The 19,957-nt window shown below is 37.3% G+C and overlaps 1 protein-coding gene across 5 annotated transcripts; it reads left to right on the top strand.

The window, feature by feature from the left end:
* The first annotated feature begins 7,114 nt into the window (after positions 1-7,114).
* On the top strand, positions 7,115-19,571 carry LOC125241337 (transcription factor GATA-6-like). Of its 5 annotated transcripts, none has more exons than XR_007178735.1 (8): positions 7,115-7,293; positions 11,792-12,971; positions 13,065-13,257; positions 13,357-13,535; positions 13,789-13,920; positions 15,092-15,231; positions 16,794-16,899; positions 17,957-17,992. XR_007178735.1 is itself a non-coding variant. In XM_048149754.1 (8 exons), the coding sequence occupies exons 2-8, from the start codon at positions 11,799-11,801 to the stop codon at positions 18,015-18,017; spliced, it is 1,953 nt and encodes a 650-aa protein (XP_048005711.1). In that variant the 5' UTR covers positions 7,115-7,293; positions 11,792-11,798; the 3' UTR covers positions 18,018-19,571. The 5 variants fall into 5 exon arrangements, 4 of the variants coding, with proteins under 4 accessions (XP_048005711.1, XP_048005714.1, XP_048005713.1 ...); XM_048149754.1 differs by having other exon boundaries at positions 15,092-15,200; positions 17,957-19,571; XM_048149757.1 differs by lacking the exon at positions 16,794-16,899 and having other exon boundaries at positions 15,092-15,200; positions 17,957-19,571.
* Positions 19,572-19,957: the final 386 nt, after the last annotated feature.

The following is a 19,957-nucleotide window of genomic DNA, read 5'->3' as shown; positions in this document are numbered from 1 at the left end:
AAACTTGCTTAAGTACCTATAACAAAAATTCTACAATCAATATAGAACATGAAAGTATTATTCATTAACTATAGACCCAAAAAAGGATTTGTGCAAAAAATATAATGAGTAAGACCCGTTATTATATAAGGTGGAGTCTCGTAGCACTTACAACATTGCTGGTTTGGTTCAGCTTTTTCAATTAATTTATTAATTTTAACCAAATTCAAATATGTATAATTAAACGATTAAAATACAATTACGCTCGTAGCACGAGTATCATACCACGTTTTTCAGTACAGATGGACCTCCGAAATTTCGGCCTGACATATAATGAACCACTCTTCGCACTAGTGCGTAAAAAAACACCATCTGTACTGCAATAGTACATTACGATACAAGTGCGTAAAAAAGGAAGTTCGAAACGAGTGGCGATTAATTAAAACACGACCAAAGGGAGTGTTTTAAGTCGACACGAGTTACGAATTTCCTTTTCGCACGTGTATCGTACGACGTTTTTCAGTACAGATGACCCTCCGAAGTTTCGACCTGGCATATAATGAACCACTTCTCGCACTAGTGCGTAAAAAAAACACCATCTGTACTGAAAAAATACTTTTTCTACTTGTCGACTGTAATCTGTTAATTAGGGCACCACAGACTAAACTATAAGTGCTAACTTTTCAGTGTTGGATACTCTATGGCAGTTCCGACTCAATTATAATAAGCTCATTATAGTTGACTTTAGTTAACTGTAATAATTTCAAAAATAGAACTTCATACAATTTCTATACTAATTTGCGATACCTGGCAAATTTTCCTGCATCTGAAACACATTTTTGTTTATCTGTCGCGTTATCGGCCAATCAGAGACGGTTATTACAAACAATTGGTTGCTAGGTAATTCGATGTTGATACAACGGTGAACGACTCTATTAACATTAATTTTAACTTGCATGATATAATTAAGCTTTTCACTCTCGTACCGTACTATTAGGCCACTCAGCAAGCTTCGTGGCCTAAACATGGTACTCGACTGAAAAGCTTTGTATTATATCACGATTGTATAAAATACTATTTTCATCACACTCGCTCGTAAACTGTGTTATTATGTACATGCCTACTGATTCGTAATGAGCTATTTTACCGCACGAGGGCGGTAAAGTGAATACCTGGGTGGGGCCTTCCACGACCTGTCAAAAATTACAAGATGGCGGACGAATGTTTGAAATGTTCGAGTAGCTATTTCAATACATTTAGTATAAAATTTGGTTATTACTCCGCGAGTATGATGAAAAACATTGTGTATATCACGGGCGGCTGAAGGATTACAAACTCGAGTTCTTAAAGCCCTTCACCTTCGGCGTCGGGTTCCAAACAGGCTCTCGATCGTAATCTTTCACTTTCCACCCTTAATACACAATGTACTATTAAGAACAATTTCTAGAGAGATTATTAATTAAGGTTCGTATTGTTATTATTACCTCAAAGTAATTATTTCAGTTAAGATTAGGTACAGGATCCCTTTAAGTGATGATTAATAATTCAAGAATCCTACAATGAAGAGAAAAGCGATACACTCAGATAGTAGGTACCTACAGAAATCTTTCTGCCTTTAACACTTTCGAAACCGGGCTCTACGCGGCGCTACGACATTTTCGCTACATACGGGGAAACCCATGTAATCGGCTACGCTTCTACGAGCGGTGTGCCCGACAGTCGGGTTCTTGGTAGCGAAAGTGTTAATTTTTAGGAATAGTTATTAGTTAGGTAGATATTTATTAAAATTATAATAATTCCTTAAAATATATGTGTTTACTACATTTCTATTAACTTTCTAATCTTGTATAAATCTTCTAACTTTAGGTATATCATGTCAAGGTTTGCAATTTTTCAGACGGGTTTTCTCTGTGCCACTAGTCAACGCAAGTCAGCTTGCACAGAGCTCTTAGGGAGTAGTCACGCAACAAGTGGGTGGGTGTTACAGGATCCTCAGCATTTCGTTTGCCGCCTCGAGTGGAGCTGCGATACGCTATGCTTTCGAAATGTAGATATAGTAACGACGATAGTTCAACTTTAGTGTATTTTATTTATCTACTTAGCATTGCTTTATCAAAACTTTTACCGGCCTATAATTTTGACTGCTAATGCCCAATAAGAATGAGGACTAGAAAAGACAGTGAAAATTTAGATATTAGACTAGAGTTTTGACAAATCAGATCATTGGATCGTAGGTAACACGTTATAAATTCGCTATTAAATTTTAACTTGATGTCTTGAGCTGGCTGGTATAATTTAAGTGTAAATGATGACTTTGAATCATAAATATTGATTAGATTTGATTTAGTTTGATGTTTTATAGTCAGTATTTGTTCGTGTTGGTGTGGTGCAAAATTCCACTCGGTGGCAAAGTTTGTTTTCCCCTCACTAGCTCGGAAACACGTGTTTTGTCCTTTAATACCAGCGGGTAAAAACGCATTTTATCCACTAGTGGGTAAAGTAATTTGACCTTGAATAAAGTCAAATTAACTGCTTTAAAACTGATAAAAGTAGGTGAATCTAGTAATAAAGATGATTTACCACCTGTGGAACTAATGGAAGCAGTGACAAACGTATTTTTTGCGTTGTTGTAGTTTCCTCGCTATAGAAAGTTTTGTGTTACACTCGGGTGCAAATGTGTTTTACTTCTCGTGTGTTAAAAAACTCGCAAGTTCAGGATTCTATTCTCGAACCACTCGCTTCGCTCGTGGTTCAACTATAGAATCCTTTCACTTGCTCTTTTTTCAATTCCACACTCGGCTTTAAAATACAACTTTGCCCCCTTGTATAACAAATAACTATTAACCTTCGTGCCTTGAAACCCTCGCAATGCTCCAGATTCCTCTTTTTGAACCACTCGCTACGCTCGCGGTTCAATATTGGAATCTTTGGCTTGCTCGGGTATCACTATTGGCACGTGCGGTTAAACAACAACTATGCCCCCTTGTAAAACATAGCCATTGGCGTAGTCGGTAGTGACCCTGCCTGCTAAGCCGCGGTCCCGGGCTCGAATCCCGGTAAGGGCATTTATTTGTATGTATTTATATATTATATATATCGTTGTCTGAGTACCCACAACACAAGCCTTCTTGAGCTTACCGTGGGACTCAGTTAATCTGTGTAAGAATGTCCTATATAATATAATATTATATATTATATTACAATACAAATAACTATTATTGGAAGAATTTTATTCTGCAGAATATTAATTTCTCTTCTAATTTGGAACCATTGTCATGGCATGGAATAGATGGGTTCCTGCAGGTAGCTGCAGCACTGAGCAGTAGTAGCTGACTACTAATATTTTTGATCCAATAGTTATTGTAATAGTCGTCAAAGCGGATCCCAGGCTCCCAGGAGCCGTGGCAAATGCCGGGATTACGCAAGGAGGATACTAGTATTTACATTGTAATCCTGTGGTTATAGTAATGTTGCAAAACGATTACTTATTCTCTGCTGATTGGGAAAAGGAAAGGCGTAATTTTAAAACTTTTAAGGAAAATGCCGAGTAATGCTAAGTATTATTGCTATTATAGTATAATATCTGGGCAACCGAGCTTCGCTCGGTTCTGTTTCGTATCCTTAACATGTGTCGCCATCTAGTTCAAAAATGAATAGTACCTACATCGAGCGAAAGAATTCTCAGCCTTAACAACACAACTACTCCACACGAGATGGCGCGCATTTCGCCACAAAAACTCAAATAGTGTATTTTTCTATTCGTTTTAGCCTTGACCTGTGTCGCCATCTAGTGTTTGCAATAAATAGTACTTACATCGACCGAAAGAATTCTGTCTTAACAGTACAACTACTGCACACGAGATGGCGCGCGAAGAAAAACGCATGAAAACTCGAAAATTCGCGTTTTCCGGGACCTAAGGATAAGTTAGACCGATTTTTCATCCCCAAAAACCCCCACATAACAAATTTCTGCGAAATCGTTAGAGCGGTTTCCGAGATCGTCAGTGTAAATAAATATATATATAAATAAATAAATAAATATACAAGAATTGCTCGTTTAAAAGTATAAGATTATACTTGCGTTATTTCATTTCTAGCTTAAATTTGGCAATCATGATATTCATGATGATCATGAAACATACTTTTTATAAGGCAGTTAGTAATTTACTGCCAATTTTTATTAGCAGATTATTTATTCACAATTCAGACACCGCACAGCATTTCGTAGCCTTACGAAGAGCGTGTGTGCACGGTCACCTGACATGGCACCAGCGCAATTGAGTATTATATTACACCATTAAGGCCCACTTGTACCAACCACTTAAAAAACCGACCAAGTGCGAGTCGGACTCGCCCATCGAAGGTTCCGTACAAACTTTCTTTCAAACTAACTATGTAGTTAAAATAATCTCATGTTTTCATAATGACATAATGACTTGACTAGAAGACAAAAGTATAGGTTCATTAGTACCTATTGTGTATGGCGCCATCTCTGGAATTTTTTTATGTAAATTAAAAAAAAATTTTTTCAAGATATAAACACGATTATATTTTTCCTGTAATATTAAGCATAAAACCAATGTTTCCTAAAATTTTTATAATTTTTCGTTGATAAACTTTGGAGACAAGGGGGGGTAACGGTTTTTTTTAAACATTTTCCTTCAAAATTCTTTTTTTTTCCACAACAAAAAAAATATAAAAAATAGTTTATTTACGTTAAATTTGCGCTCTTTCTAACGATACCCCACTTGACCTAGTAACTTGAAATGTACAGTGTGCCCCCTTTCATTTTGGCCATTTTCTACAATTAAAATAAAAACCGGCCAAGAGCCTGTCGGGCCACGCTCAGTGTAGGGTTCCGTAGTATTCCGTATTTTTCTCAAAACTACTGAACCTATCAAGTTCAAAACAATTTTCATAGAAAGTATTTAAAAAGTTCTACTTTTGTGTTTTTTTTTTCATATTTTTTAAACATATGGTTCAAAAGTTAGAGGGGGGGGGACGCACTTTTTTTTCCTTTAGGAGCGATTATTTCCGAAAATATTAATACTATCAAAAAACGATCTTAGTAAACCCTTATTCATTTTTTAATACCAATAATGCAATAATAAAACATTATGTGTTTTTTTTTGCACTTTGTTGGCGTGATTCATATACATATTGGTACCAAATTTCAGCTTTCTAGTGCTAAGGGTTACTGAGATTATCCGCGGACGGACGGACGGACAGACATGGCGAAACTATAAGGGTTCCTAGTTGACTACGGAACCCTAATTATTAAATAAAATAAAAATAAAAATACTTTCAATTTGTAGAGATTTACAATGTTCACAACTGTTCCAAATTTCAAGTTGATAGCATTAGTATTCTCGAGATATTTAGGAATGTGACAGACGGACAGACAGACGGACAGAGTCGCACCACAAGGGTTCCTGTTGTACCTTTTTGGTACGGAACCCTAAAAACTCAGGGTTAGTGGGCTGTCAACTGTCAATAAAATGGTTGGTTAATCCTCGGGTTAACCCTCCATTTTCGTCGGTGCAAGTGGCCCTATATAGTATAACAGCCCAGGTTCAATGTTATAAAACTTGTTTTTTTTTTCATTTCCTAAATTACACGAGTGCTGGTTGTGAACATTGACACAACTGGACAAGCGATGGCGTCCCCATACTAAATTACTACGATAAATACTAAATACTTTTGTACTATAACTTTTTTTTTCTTTGTGTACAATAAAGATTAAATAAATAAATAAATAAATCATATGTGTGGTGGAACTGGTGACTGAGTTAATTTGAATGCTCCGTCTAGTAAATAGTTGAGGTAATCTGTGATTCACAACAACGTTTCGCTTCGTCCAATATCGTGTCACGCAATCATTTATTCGCAAATGACTATTTTGGTCAAATAATGTTAGGTAGACTTTCGATTCACATACCACACACACCTTTCGTACCCTTGTGCAAAACAATTATTAGAATATCTTTATTTTATCAATTACTTTTAAAATTTTAAATCTACAACTTATTGCTACGGAGGAGCGGAGCCTCCTGATACAGGTATATTATACTTAAAAGGAAGCTCCAACCTATAACTAAAAAAAAAATGTAAACATTTATTATCGAAATAAATATTTTTCATTTTTTCATTTAAAAAAAAATTACTTATATAGTTTGGGTCCTAAGGCCAATGGAAATTTAATTTTGAAAAATAAAGTAGAAAAGCATTTGGAAAATTTTGACCTTAGAGTAAGTAAAAGTAAATAAAGTTGTATACAACTAAAACCTAAAATCGCCGTCAATAGAAATTGTCAACAATGCAAACAAACTATTATACAAAATATCAATATTTTAGCACAATTTTATTATTTTAATGGTTGAGGATCTTAATGTGAAATGAATTGATTAAATAACACATGGATTTAGCCAGTATCTGATGAGTTAGATGAGTAAATTAAAGACATTTTGACTACAAGGTTTGTTTACAACAAGTTTGAATATTACTAACGAGAGAAAGTTAAATTTAAAGACTCGAGTTAGTAATTTCATACTTCCCGAGTTACACACAATGTTTTTCATCACACTTGCATTATAACAAATATGCAAAAAGGTAAAAAAGAGTTCAATACACTACTAGAAATTTCTTAACTCCCTAGGGAGAACGATTTTTCTATAACTCAAGCTCCGCCTGCGTGGAATAGCACATTTAGTGTGCGAGTGTGATAAAAAAGATTTTTTTAAATTAAATTTAATACAGTTACTTATTTATATTCCTAGGGTGTAGGGTCTCGCTCGAACTCGACGCCGTTGAGTGCATAAAATCACAAATTATGGGCATTATACTTTAACTTTTAGTTACTGTATACCTCGTTTTAGAATTAATGATAGTTTTGCAAAATCGATCAAAATTTCAGCTTCAAGTACCTACCCAAAATAACGAAAAGTTTAACTAATCTGGCTACGTGCTGAAAAACGTTACAACGACGTGAGGCGGATGCGCTCGGCCAATCACGCGCACGAGCACACCGCGGGGCGCGCGCCCGCGCCCGCGCCCTGCTCCCCCCCGCGCCCGCGCCCCGCGCCCCCCTCCGGCGTCCTCACCTCGGAAAGCTTCGCACACCTGGAAAACTGACATAGATCACAGCGCCTGAGACCAGAGCATCGCCCGCGCCGCGCCGCGCCTACTCCTCGCCTATCTTTCGGATAATAGATTTGACGATTTTGTGAAGTGATAGTGATATCTCAAAATGCTGCACTAGATTCAAATTGAGCCAAAGATTAATTGAGATTATTTAACATTGTTACCCAGATTCAGGTATGTATATACTGCCATATTTTTTATAAGTAAATATATTGTTCACGATCCACGTACGAAAGGTCGATGAGTCGCTAATTAAATATTCGCACGAACATTTATATTACATAATTATGACCCTTAAATTTCTGACGTAGGCGACGTAGCACCGTATGTATCTACTGTAAAACATATTTTAACCAACATGTACTCCCCGTAGCATCACATAGCGTTCTGGAATTAGGTAAAGGTAAAAAGTAGTAGAGCAGAATAGTTATAAATTTTTTTAAATAATATTATATAATAATGAGTATTTTATAATGTAATTGGAACTTTATATTTAATTTTGATCAAATTTCATACATTTATTTCATTAGATAAAAATAACGGAGCTAGTATAAAAATATTACTGGATTGAATACAGTCCTTTAGATTGAAAACGCTTAAGCTGTCAATGTTCATAATTTGTTTTTGTGTGTAATTAATGACATTTAAATATTTTTTTACCCGCATATTAAGTATTTTTGATGTATTTCTAAATATACAAATACATTTTAGGTATTCTATAAAAACTGATTCGCATAATGGGAAAATCTTTCATTTCTTATGGAATGTTTTAGCTGCCTTGTTTGTTAATTTTCTAGTTAGTACATATGTAGCTAACCTATCGTGCTTATGCTTCTGCCGTATAGCGAATGTGGCCATGCTGGAGCGATATTGCCGTTTGCGAACTGAATCATGTTTAGTTAAAATTAAAAACATTCGACTGACACTTTGCCAAGATCAATTACTTAATGAAAACTGTTAACCGACTCTGATTTTACGTAATTATTGGATCTACTTAATCCGGTGTAATTTAAATATTGGACAGCCCTCTCTGGTCACCAGAAGTATCTATGAGGAGCTTAGATATTTTAAATAAGTTCCTACAAATATAATTTGTTGTTTTGTGCGTAGGTAGAGTTCTCACATTTTTTGAATTTTTCAGAAATTAACTAGTTTTCGGTTAAGTTCCACTATTCTTGCCGACTATAGGTAAAATTAGACTGTATGCGAGCAATAATCACCGGTCTATCTCACTGTGGTTTTTAGTACTTCATAGTTCACGTAGGTGAAAGAATTTTGTGATATATACATATACCTACGATAGAATTGTTAGCTGGCTATAATTACTAGATTGAAAAAAAATACCAAGAGGATCTAAATTAGCTTACTTTTTTGTCACCACTGTGTGTTTTCAGTTCTGTATCTACAGCTTCTTTCGAACCCCTTCCAAACATTTTTTCACCCTTTTTGCTGCAGGATTCTACCTCATCACTACATAGTATAAAACAAAGTCGCTTTCTCTGTCCCTATGTCCCTATGTATGCTTAAATCTTTAAAACTACGCAACGGATTTTGATTCGGTTTTTTAATAGATAGAGTGATTCTAGAGGAAGGTTTACATGTAGGTATAGTACCCGTGCGCAGCCGGGGCGGGTCGCTAGTTCTATATATAAGTCGTCAATGTGTCTGATAACTCTTTCCGTATTCCTTAGGATACCCTTGATTTTGGCATAATATCCTACTATGTTTTGACTTGATTCCGCTTCTACTCACTATGCCAAAGAAATCGTGAAATGTATGAAAATTAAAAACATGAATTTAGTACCCAAACTAAACCCTCATTATGGGATACACGTCCGCCCAACGAGCATTGTTGGGCCTGAAACAAGGGTAAAGGCAGACGGGGAGAGTTGTTAGAAACATAGATGACTTATGCGGAAAGTGGAGACAGAGAGAAATTAAAGAAATAAACATATTTTGAAAGGAGTTTAGAAGAAACTGGACAGTCAGGACTGGAAACAAATTGGAAACAAATTGGAAACAAAACAGTGTACAAATAAACTATTGTAATTTAAGTCCTCCTGGTTAATCTTTCCAAGCCAGATTATTGCTATTTAACTATTTCTTCTCAGTTTTATCATTTAAAATTTACAGATTATTTCCGGTACACCTTTTAGTTTCATTATAAGGTGTAGAGAGGCACTAAGAAAGGATTTTTCAAAATTCACCCCCTAAGGGGGTGAAATGGGGTCCAGAGTTTGTATGGGAAAAAAAAATTGTTTGACTGTTTTATATATGACTTTATATATGACAAAAGCTAGTGTTAATTAAGTAGTATACTTTTAATGTTCAGTTTTACTAGGTAAATGGTTAAATTGCAGACATAATGTACCTTTCCGTGAATTTTATGCCTTGTGAAAACAAGGTTGACTTAGAAATTTATCACGAGAGAAAAACGTAACGTAATTAAATGCGGCACTGTAGTAAAATCCCTTTTTGGATTCTCATAAATTTTTATATTTTGATTCCATCTTTAAGATTTTTTTTTCTGTGAGGTGTGCTTTTACATCTCATACAAAATGATTTATCATGTCCAAATTCCGATTCCATTTAATTACGCTTCATTTCAATAAAGTGTAACGTTGATTACTTAGTCCTAAAGGTACCTACTTTTATTAAGAATTTAACATTTTAATGTTGATAAGCAAGTCCCAGCTTTTTGGACTTTTGTTAATCAGGTTTCGTTACGGGGCATTATATCCCTAAAATTTGTTTACGTTTTAAAGTACAAGTAGATACTTTTTATTAATCGAACTATGCGTGGGCTGCCCTGTCCAATTACTAAATAAGTCGATATCCCTTAGTGTTTGACGACTAGTTTCGTAAACCCTTCGTGTAGTGTTAAAAAATACTCAGGATTATTTATGGCGATTTCCTCAAGTAAATGTTTTCTTTTTGTACACAGCTTTATTCTAAAACGTTTAGTTTGACGTCATATTTTACAAAATATATGCAGTTTCAGATTAATTCATTACACGTTTAACAGCAAGCAAATTCTCAGGTTATTTACTCAGATCCGTTTAATTTCTCAAACCAGTATGTGTCAGTTATTTATTTGTGTATTTTTTTGTATTTTCTTAATAGGGAGCTAAATATAAATCATAATGACTGCATCCATACCTGCGTTTTACATAAGGGCAAATACCATAAGAAATATAATTTTAATCATAACATCAAACCTCGGGGTTTAATGTTAGCAAGATGGCGACGCATACAAAAAATACATAATTATAAATCGCATTTGGTAATGTACCAGTATGTACCAGTATGATTTAATTATTTTACTACTAAATACTAAATGATGTAGACGATGGACCTGAGAAGCAAAGTTACAATAGAACTATATTTCAATGTAGATAATTTTAATAAAGGGTAAAAACCCTCGCGAACGTCTAGCATTCAGCCGCAATTTTCTCGCGTTCCTGTTGTTTCCTTTTAATCCCCAGTTTCACGGTACGTCTCGTCTTAAAGTAGGAAGATTCATTGTCTAGTGGTGAGATGTGAAGCGACTTACGAAACACCATATAGCTAGTTTGATGAAACACTAATAAACAGTTGTTATCAGAAGATGTAAGTCCTGGTGTGGTTATCGCGCCACCAGTGTGTTGAGCAAACATCGCGCTCGCCATGAGCCGCGCCGGCGCGGAGGGTTCCACCGGGAGCGGAAACGACATAACAACTCTATATTGCTTGTGTCTTATTAAAATATGCCACTTCATACTTAACGGTACCTACATTGATTACACTTGGTTTGTGAAAATGGTGAACGATGTACTTATTATTACCAAAATAATTACGCACTTTTTGATTGTAGCGTCATAATTTCCAATAAACCCGAGTTCATATTCATGAATCCCCCTACATCCATGATAAGAAAATCTAAATAACATTTTACCAAGTTGATGCGTGTAAAAACAGTAATTCATGCAAAGTTTGAATAGTAAATTAATTTACCTATATAATATTTTTTCTATTTATTAAAAAAAAAGCAACTGTCTATCTAAACTGTGTCTGTTTTATACCTTATTCTTTTATACAAATTGATAATCCTGAGTATCGCATAACGACAGTCTAGAAAGTGGTGCTATGATGCTATCCACTCGAGTTTTACTGCATGTAAATAATTTGTGCTTCATACAAAGCAATGCTGACACTAAAATTATTTCGTCAAATCTTGTAAGACAAAAATGGAAGCTCAAGCAGTTCCCGAATCTCAATAGCTCCATTTTATCACACAGTAACATTCACGCATTTGGGAATGGGTATTTAGGTAGTTAGGTTTTATTTTTTAGTCAAAAAATTATTACAAGTACCGATTTTCTTCTAAAATTAGCGGGCATTTTCTTAATTCACTATATTGTTTTGTTACTTATAGTCATGATAGGTTTAGTTAGTGCTTCCCTAAATTAATAGACATCCGTTTCAAAACCTAAACCGTGACTACTAACTTAAGAGTCAGTGACATGGTGATGTCAACAAAGGCCATAGCCTGCGCCGGCGCCGTAGAGCCCCGTGCTGTTTGCATTTCCGCGCCGGCGGAATATCCGGCCGAACGCTTTTAAACAAATTCAAACACGCACCTCCTTGTGTGACGTAGATACGAAACTCAACATAACCAAATCTATTCTTACAGTACTAGTATGGAGTCGGAAACGAACACAACGGTGGGTGATGGCGAAAATCAACAGGAATTACAAACCACTACCGAGGCTCTACAACTCGTAAAACATGAAGAGAGAAACGAGATAGATCAGTCTGCAAACAGGACTACGAGTTCTCCGGCCGATACCGCGGTCGACCAACAGCATTCCCCGCATCCGCAGTCGCAGTCAGTAATAACATCTCGCAGAGCCGTGCGCACTATCACTGCCGCTGGACACATCACCACAGATGACGTTGACGTCAATCCTGAAGATGGCGTCAAAGACGAGCCCCCCGAACCACCGCCGGTAGAACATGAACAGCATTCCATGCACCAATATACACCAAAACTGGAAGAAAACGAGGCACGGAATGTTGCGCAGCAACACTACGACGAAGAAAGGCTACGTTTAGCCGAAGCAGAAACAGCTCGATATTTAGCTTTTAAACCGGAATCTTATAGATCACTACCGTCCCCAGATAAACGCATGCAGGTACAATATGCTCGTGCTCCGCAACGCCCTGCATATGGTAGGGGACTATCTTTGCGGTACGGTGCGTCGCATCATGTTATAGTCGCTCAGGAAAATAATGCAGAAGATCACGATCCGGATGCTTTCCTAGGACCCAAAGACAAGCCAGAACAATTACAATACGCCCAAAATGATGACATCGGTGCCCCGGGCACAAGTGATGGCAGGCAATATGGAGCAGTTTTGAGTGATCAAGTGTCGGCGTCGTCATCTCTCGAAATGATACAGACGACTTCTTTAAACAGTCAACAAGCAATCGGTGTTGCGTACCAACAAGTTAAATATGAGACCAGAGGAGAACCTGAATTACGACCGACGACATATGCGAGTCTGCAACCAGTAACATCTGTACACGGAGGCTACGCATATGCGGGGCAGAGCCCTCAGTATGGTGGTGCCGGAGGGTACGGAGCGTACGGTGGCGGAAGCAAGGAGCTGCTTACGCTTTACGGTACGGCCGGCGCAGCGACCTCCGGAGCGAGAGGAGACGAGTCCCCGCCCGGCCAACTCCTCTACCGAAGCGATCCTACACTATCTTCATCGTCTCTGACCACGCGCGGAACGCATGTCGTGTACGGATCGGTGGTACCGCAATCGCAAACAGTTTACGAAGCTCCAGCTAGTCCAAACTCACAACAGGTATTGCACTCAATTATTTTTCACCCTGAAAAACAGGTTTTTGTTACACATACGTATGTACCTACCTATATTATGCTGATTATCATATTTCAGGTAACATTATATACTCATGGTAATGCTGTACAATACAAAGTCGCCGGCGAGCACTACCTGGGTCAGGGCGGAGGCGTTGAGTACGTGCCCGTGTCTGGCTATGACGGCGGCCTGCTTGTGGAAGGCTACGCGGCGCCGTCGCAGCCGTGGCCCGCACACAACATGCTACCTATTGACGACGGTTTTGATGCCAGTGAGTTAACAACTACGTAATCGCTACATTACGAACACAATTATTTTAGTTTTGTATCAAAATTATAGCAATGGGATATAACATTTTCCTAATTTATAGGCATGGCTGGGATGGGAGAAGTGAAGGAATGCGTGAACTGCGCAGCGGCCACCACTCCTCTGTGGCGACGCGACGGCACGGGGCACTACCTGTGCAACGCCTGCGGCCTCTACACGCGCATCAATGGTGTTAATAGACCACCCCTTAAAGGGCAGAAAGCTAAACCTCAACAAGCACTGGTAAATTCTTGTAAACGCTTTTAATTTGCTATACCTAAAGCTAAACTCACTATTCGTATAAGTCAACTGATTATAAAAATTAACAATTGTATAACATCTCAGTTTCGAGTACCTAAATAGGTACGTAGGGGAAATTTCTTGTATCATTAATGTCAGGACGTCCATGTCGTTGTAAGAGAATTGAGAACAAAATAAATGATGGACTTGAAGATCAAGAGAAGGCTGTAAAATAATATTGAATGTTGATCTCCAGCCAACAAACGGTAACCGGCGCGTGGGAGTAACGTGTGCAAACTGCCGCACGTCCAACACCACGCTGTGGCGGCGCAACAACAACGGCGAGCCCGTCTGCAACGCCTGCGGCCTCTACTACAAGCTGCATAACGTGAGTTATAAAACATCACAAAACCTATCTACTAAATATTTACCTACCTTGCATGTTCATCATTATGTTTTATGTTAGTGCCTGCTGTTAGGGGCAACCCGGGCCAAAAATTAGAACATGGACCCATTGTACCTAATTTGTTTTTTAAATACAGAGTGCCATGTCCCTAACTTCGACAGCGTTAAATGATGATATTGAAACTCGACACCGCCCGGGCGGACGAACTCCAAACTGAAAACTTATAAATGAGCAATTTAAAATTATGCACGTTCTGTCTCTAATGGCAAAAAAAAACAATGACTAATTGCCATAATGCTTTATATTTACAAAATGCCGTAACGTAATGTCAAAGTTATCGATAGACTTAAAAACAGATTAGCACACGCGGGATCAGCGCTAGATAGGATTGCGCGCGTGGACCGGTGTATTGATTACAGCGCGATACGCACACAGCAGGTATCTAATCGTAGCCCAGTGCAGTCGCAGTTATCAGGGAACTCCTCGGCAAATATTGGTTTGTGTAAAAAAAATCAAAACACAGGGTGTCATCTAATCTCGCGAGATAAAACGGCCGGGGCTACCGACTGATAGAGAATTATCATCGCACGACCACGAATATTCATAATGAGATAAATAATCTTTTATCAATTATCTCTTCGCATGTAGATACGCTTGTTTAAAGGATGATAGGACCGCGTGGCGGCAGATTACGAGGAGTTCCCCCGTCTGGGAATGGCAGTTGTACTGACGAAGGCGCATGCCTGACACTTGCATCGAAAAAACTTGACATAGTGCACATTCTGGGTAAATAATTAAGTACCTAAAGGGTTACAAATGACCCAGAAGCCTTTATAAACTTGCGCGTCGCTTATGCCTCATGGTACTAAGAAAAACTCATTACATGGAGCAGTAGTTTTATTTTATGCAGCAGTAGTGATATTATATTACATAAAAACTAAACATCAACAATTTAACAACACATAAGATAATACAATAGGTACTAAATAAGTACACGGTTGAACTTGAGGCATTTGGTATAAAACATAATTGCCAGCTTGCAGTCCTTGTAAATTCACTTATTTATTATTATTCATTAAATATTTTAATAAACAGGGCTAAACGAGACCATAATAGTTACCCGTCGTTTACAACATATTGTAATTCGCTACAGGTGAACCGGCCACTGAGTATGAAGAAGGACGGCATCCAGACGCGCAAGCGCAAGCCGAAGAGCATGGGCGGCGCCCACGGCGTGCCGCGGCCCGGCGGCGCGCTCCCTGGTACGTGGCGCTAGTACCGCGCCTGTCAGAGGTGTGAATACCTAGCATTTTGTTATACCTTGCTTACTGATCAGCGGGCGTAGCACACTAATTCGATAAACTTTATCGCATCGATGCGTCCCTATCGCACTTAAGTACAAATAGTGCGAAAAGGACGGCCTGACGTTGTATCGTTTATCACGCGACCATGCTTGCCTGCCAGGGGTGTCAGCGATTGTACAAAAATTAGTTAACGGGCAAATGAATCATACGAGGAACTGTGTCTGGCCTTCACATTCGGCCTGCTTAAACAATAATCAGTGTTTATTAAGAGTTCGTACATAGGTACATAAATGCGTGTAGCAAGTAATAGTAGCAAATGTATGAACAGACACAAACAGACACACCTATCCCCGTATGGCACACTTATTCGTATATAATTACGTGCCTAGTCTTTTTTTTAATCGTTGTATATAGGTAATACCCTGACCTACCCTCCAATTCAGTCAAATGGATTACGAGCAAAATATTGTCTACTTAGGTAGGTACCACTATTACCATTTAGATTCTAATGATAACGTGTAAACTCCTATTTATTTTTTGATATTGTCGAAAATAAAAAATAAAATGGGATGGATTGGAATAATTATCTCAATTTTACATATCCATTAGTTTCCAGACAAGCTCGTACTTCATTTCATTTAGTCTAGTATAAATTGGCCATCAAACATGTATTTTCATCACAGTAATTGAGGAGTGTCATTTTAATAGTGCTTATAATACCTATAACCAACCAAAAAACATTTGTTCAGAACAGAATACGTAACTATTCCCAATTAACATTTTCAATGCGAACTGTAGGAATTGATTTGTGTGATATCAATATACATAATTAAATAAGTCCTTTCAGAACTAAAACGGTTTAGGCACTGGTCCCACCGCGAGCTAGTAAGCTATGAGCTATCGGCTATAAAAACGAACACAAGATAAGCACTCCCGTGGAAATAAAAGAGACACGGCGATGTTTATAGTTACTCGCCCAGCGGTAAGCTATCAAATCATCTCTTTTATTTGCACGGGGGTGCTTTATCTTTTGTTCGTTTTTATAGCCGATAGCTCATAGCTTACTAGCTAGCGGTGGGACCAGTGCCTTAAGCAGTTTATTCTCAAAAATAGCATAAAATTCAATTACTTTTGAGACTAATTTTTTTTTTATATCGTATGTAGACTAACACGTTTTCACATTATTCGATCCGATATCGCATGTACGAAGGATGTAAAAAGCAGATGAAGAAGATGGCGCCTTTAATATACTTAATACGATATCGGATGTGAAGACGCTGTTACGTGCATATATACTTAGTATTGTTTTTAAAATTCACTTAGGTATTTAGGAATAAATACAATTTTCTGACGATCGTGCAACCTTAAAATTCTTTTTTTTTTAACTTTATGCTGTAAGCAGAAATGAATTGACACTAAAAATAGTGAAAATAATCCCTCTTGAAAAGACACTCCTCAATTGTAGGCACACATTTATATGTGATTTTGTCCGCGATCAGTTTTCGTGCACGGCTAGTTGTAAGGCTAACTGTGGTGTGTGGTGGTCCGCAGTGGAGGCACACTCGCACAAGGTGCTGCCTCCGCTGTACGCGGCGGTGGAGGGCGGCGCCGGCCCGGGGCTGCTGCTGCTGCCTCCGGCGCGACACCACCCCGACATGTGAGTACCCTTCCTCATCAACTGGCTTCGCACAGACGCATCACTCAACGCACAGCTTCGAGCAAAGAGTACACTCGTTGACGTTCCGAAAACTAACGTATTTGTAATTTAGTTATATCGCTCTATCGCTCCTCAGTATTGTTGCGAAACATACTCTTGAGTACTTATCATTCTCCACGGTGCGTTAATAATTGCACTCTTGGCTAGAGGACTTGATACACTTGCAATACCTTCAATTCCCATTCATTAAATGTAATCAGAGTTGATATGCATCTATTCCTACTATACTCGCAGCAAAGATGTCGTACCTACCCAAATGTTGTTTTTCTTTACTCGTTATAAAATTTCCAGCGAATATGCAAGTTATGCTACTCATGATTATACCTTACGTTAATACTGTTATTAGACGATTATGTTTGCTACCGAGAAATAGGTAAGTATTCCATATTAAAGTGTCGTTATAAAAACCTCCTATATTTACATTACTCTTTGTTTCTATTTGTATCAGTCTTACGTTATCTCAAGGTTGTAGTTTGCTTATGCTGTTTCGGTGAGTGATACTCGTATTTTTGCCTTTTTGTGAAAAAATAGGAATATAAAAACTCTTTGAATTTATTTAGGTACCTACACCTTACATGAAGCTTTACTCATAACATGAAGAATCATCTTTCAAGTCTTTTAAGGGGTAATTTAGTGATTTTAAGTAATATAAATATAGTTAGTGATGATTTGAAGATGAGTTGGCGGTTGCTCGAAATGTAGGAATTGGGCATCATTCATAATAGTCAATTATTACTACTGTATATCTTTAGAGATAAACAATACTTTGTTATTTTTTACAAATATTTAAATAAATAAAAAAATCACCTTTGTTAGGATAGGAAGTCAAGCTATGAAGACGTACCTACGTTTTTTTCCTTATATACATGACTTGTATTGTTTGGCCACGCCTGGGCCACGCCTGTTTGGCCAGTTGCAGCTTGCTTGGTATGAGTGGTCAGTGGCGCGGTTCCCTGTGTGGTGTCTACAGAATGTGTAATACATATTTATTTTTCAGGATATCACCGCTAGACCGGACTGCCGTGACCGTGGCGCCAGCGCACTACCGCCCGCCATAACGCATTACCGGACCGGACCTCTAATTATTTATTCGTTTGTTGGCAAGTTGGCAACAATTTTGATAACCATGCACGTAAACGACATCATATTGACCTTACAAATAACACTTGCAGGCAGGGTTTTCAAAATTATTGCCAACTTACGATGGCATGACTCTACTATCAAATGTTAATTATATTACTAAATTGCATTTATCTTGGTATATTATGGTTAATGTGTAGCTAAAGGATAAAGATAAGTTGTGAATAAAAACAAAAGTGCCACAAACATCATTAGTTTTAAAACTTAACTTATTATAAATAAACTTGGTACTAGAATTAATCAAATTATTTTAGTAAAATAGTTCAGTTCAGTAACAAGTTTTGTATAGGCATATATTTAGCACATAGTTAGTTACCTATGTAATTATGTTTGTTTACCAAAAAGCACTACAATTTAAGATATCATTTAATATAATTTATAATACTTATAGATAATTTATATACGTATAGAGTATAGAATTCAGCTATGGAAAAGATATTAGGCAAAACTAATTTAAATATTTCTAACAGGACCTGATATGTAAATACAGAGCATTTGGTATAATTATATTTCACCACCCCAACTGGTTAAGTCTGTTGATTCTTTGGAAACTAATGATAAAGTTGCATTTTACCCACAAGAGTGCGAAGTAATTTCATACAGATTTTAACGTGTTGTCCAAATCTGTTTGGCTTGAAGGAATTGGAAAGTAGTTTTCAGTCATAAATAAATAACAGATTGATGGATTTGAATCAGTTTGATGTTTTGGGTTAGTATTTTCCTCGTGTTGGTGTGGTGAAACATTATGTGTTTCACTCGGTGGCAACATTTGTTTAACCTTCGTGCCTTGAAGCCCTCGCAACTCTCAAGACTCCATTTCTCGAACCACTCGCTAAGCTCGCGGTTCAATACTGCAATCTTCGGCTTCCTTGGGTTTCAATATTGGCACGTGCGGTTCAACAACTACTTTCCCCCTTGTAAAACAAATACCTAACTATTATAATGTGGGTATTTACACTGTTTGACACAAATTACTATTTTATAATAAAATACATTTGTACAATGTAAGTCAGGCCGACTTGAACTATTAGGGGATTACATATATGATCTCTTAAAAATATTGGTAGACGTAAATAAGAGTGCGATGTTTACCCGCGGCATGCCGTGTGTAAAGAACATTGTTCCTTATCATGGTTGGTTAATTTTCAGAGCCTGTGTGTACTTTAGGACAGTGTTACAACATCTCGCAATCATACTGCACTCTTCGATAAAGTGAATGTTTAAAGGTTCCTTCCTCGTGTCATTTGAATACTTATTTATTAAAAATACAAAGTAATAACCTTAGGAACTTAATATAAAACTTCGACGAATTTATTACTAGAGACTTTAATTAATAATAAGCTAATAAGTAATTTAGAATAAATGTTAGTTTTTCCAATTATTTTTATTTAATGTTGTAAGAAATAGACGTAGTAAAGTCCCAAATTGTAAACTAAGTTAGACGAGCTTACGAAATACATTATGGTATACATTGTTATCTTTTTTATTTATACTTTACGTCAATCGATAGTGTAATAAACTAAAAGAACGCTCAACTCCTCAAGTGGCAGGAAAGACCTCTCGATTAATGAATGACTACAAACGAAAACGAATGACAGGGTGGCTCAAAAATACGCTGACAAAAAATATTAAAAAGGCGAAATTAATCAAAGTAATGTGGCTACTAAAATGATATTTAACACGCATGTCATTTTTGGCTATTTCTGCATCCACCGTTTTGGCTGGACTGGTCTCCATTTTATAAGATACGTAAATTCATAAGTTCACATTTAGATACCTACTTACATCGATGGATTTACAAAATAAGTAATCTCGGAGCTGTGGTTTCCCTTTGGTCAGCGTGGTTTAAAACGAACCC

The sequence above is a fragment of the Leguminivora glycinivorella genome, chromosome Z, assembly GCF_023078275.1.
Source record: "Leguminivora glycinivorella isolate SPB_JAAS2020 chromosome Z, LegGlyc_1.1, whole genome shotgun sequence".
Lineage (NCBI taxonomy): Eukaryota > Metazoa > Arthropoda > Insecta > Lepidoptera > Tortricidae > Leguminivora > Leguminivora glycinivorella.
The sequence above is the reverse complement of the archived record's forward strand: the minus strand, read 5'-3'. Positions and strand labels throughout refer to the sequence as shown.

What these genes read in the sequence shown, in the direction of transcription:
- LOC125241337 (XM_048149754.1), top strand. Translation starts at nt 11,799, where the DNA reads ATGGAGTCGGAAACGAACACAACGGTGGGTGATGGCGAAAATCAACAG. An exon ending in CTAGTCCAAACTCACAACAG is followed by an intron (nt 12,972 to 13,064) that starts GTATTGCACTCA and finishes ATCATATTTCAG; the next exon opens with GTAACATTATATACTCATGG. An exon ending in TCTACTACAAGCTGCATAAC is followed by an intron (nt 13,921 to 15,091) that starts GTGAGTTATAAA and finishes AATTCGCTACAG; the next exon opens with GTGAACCGGCCACTGAGTAT.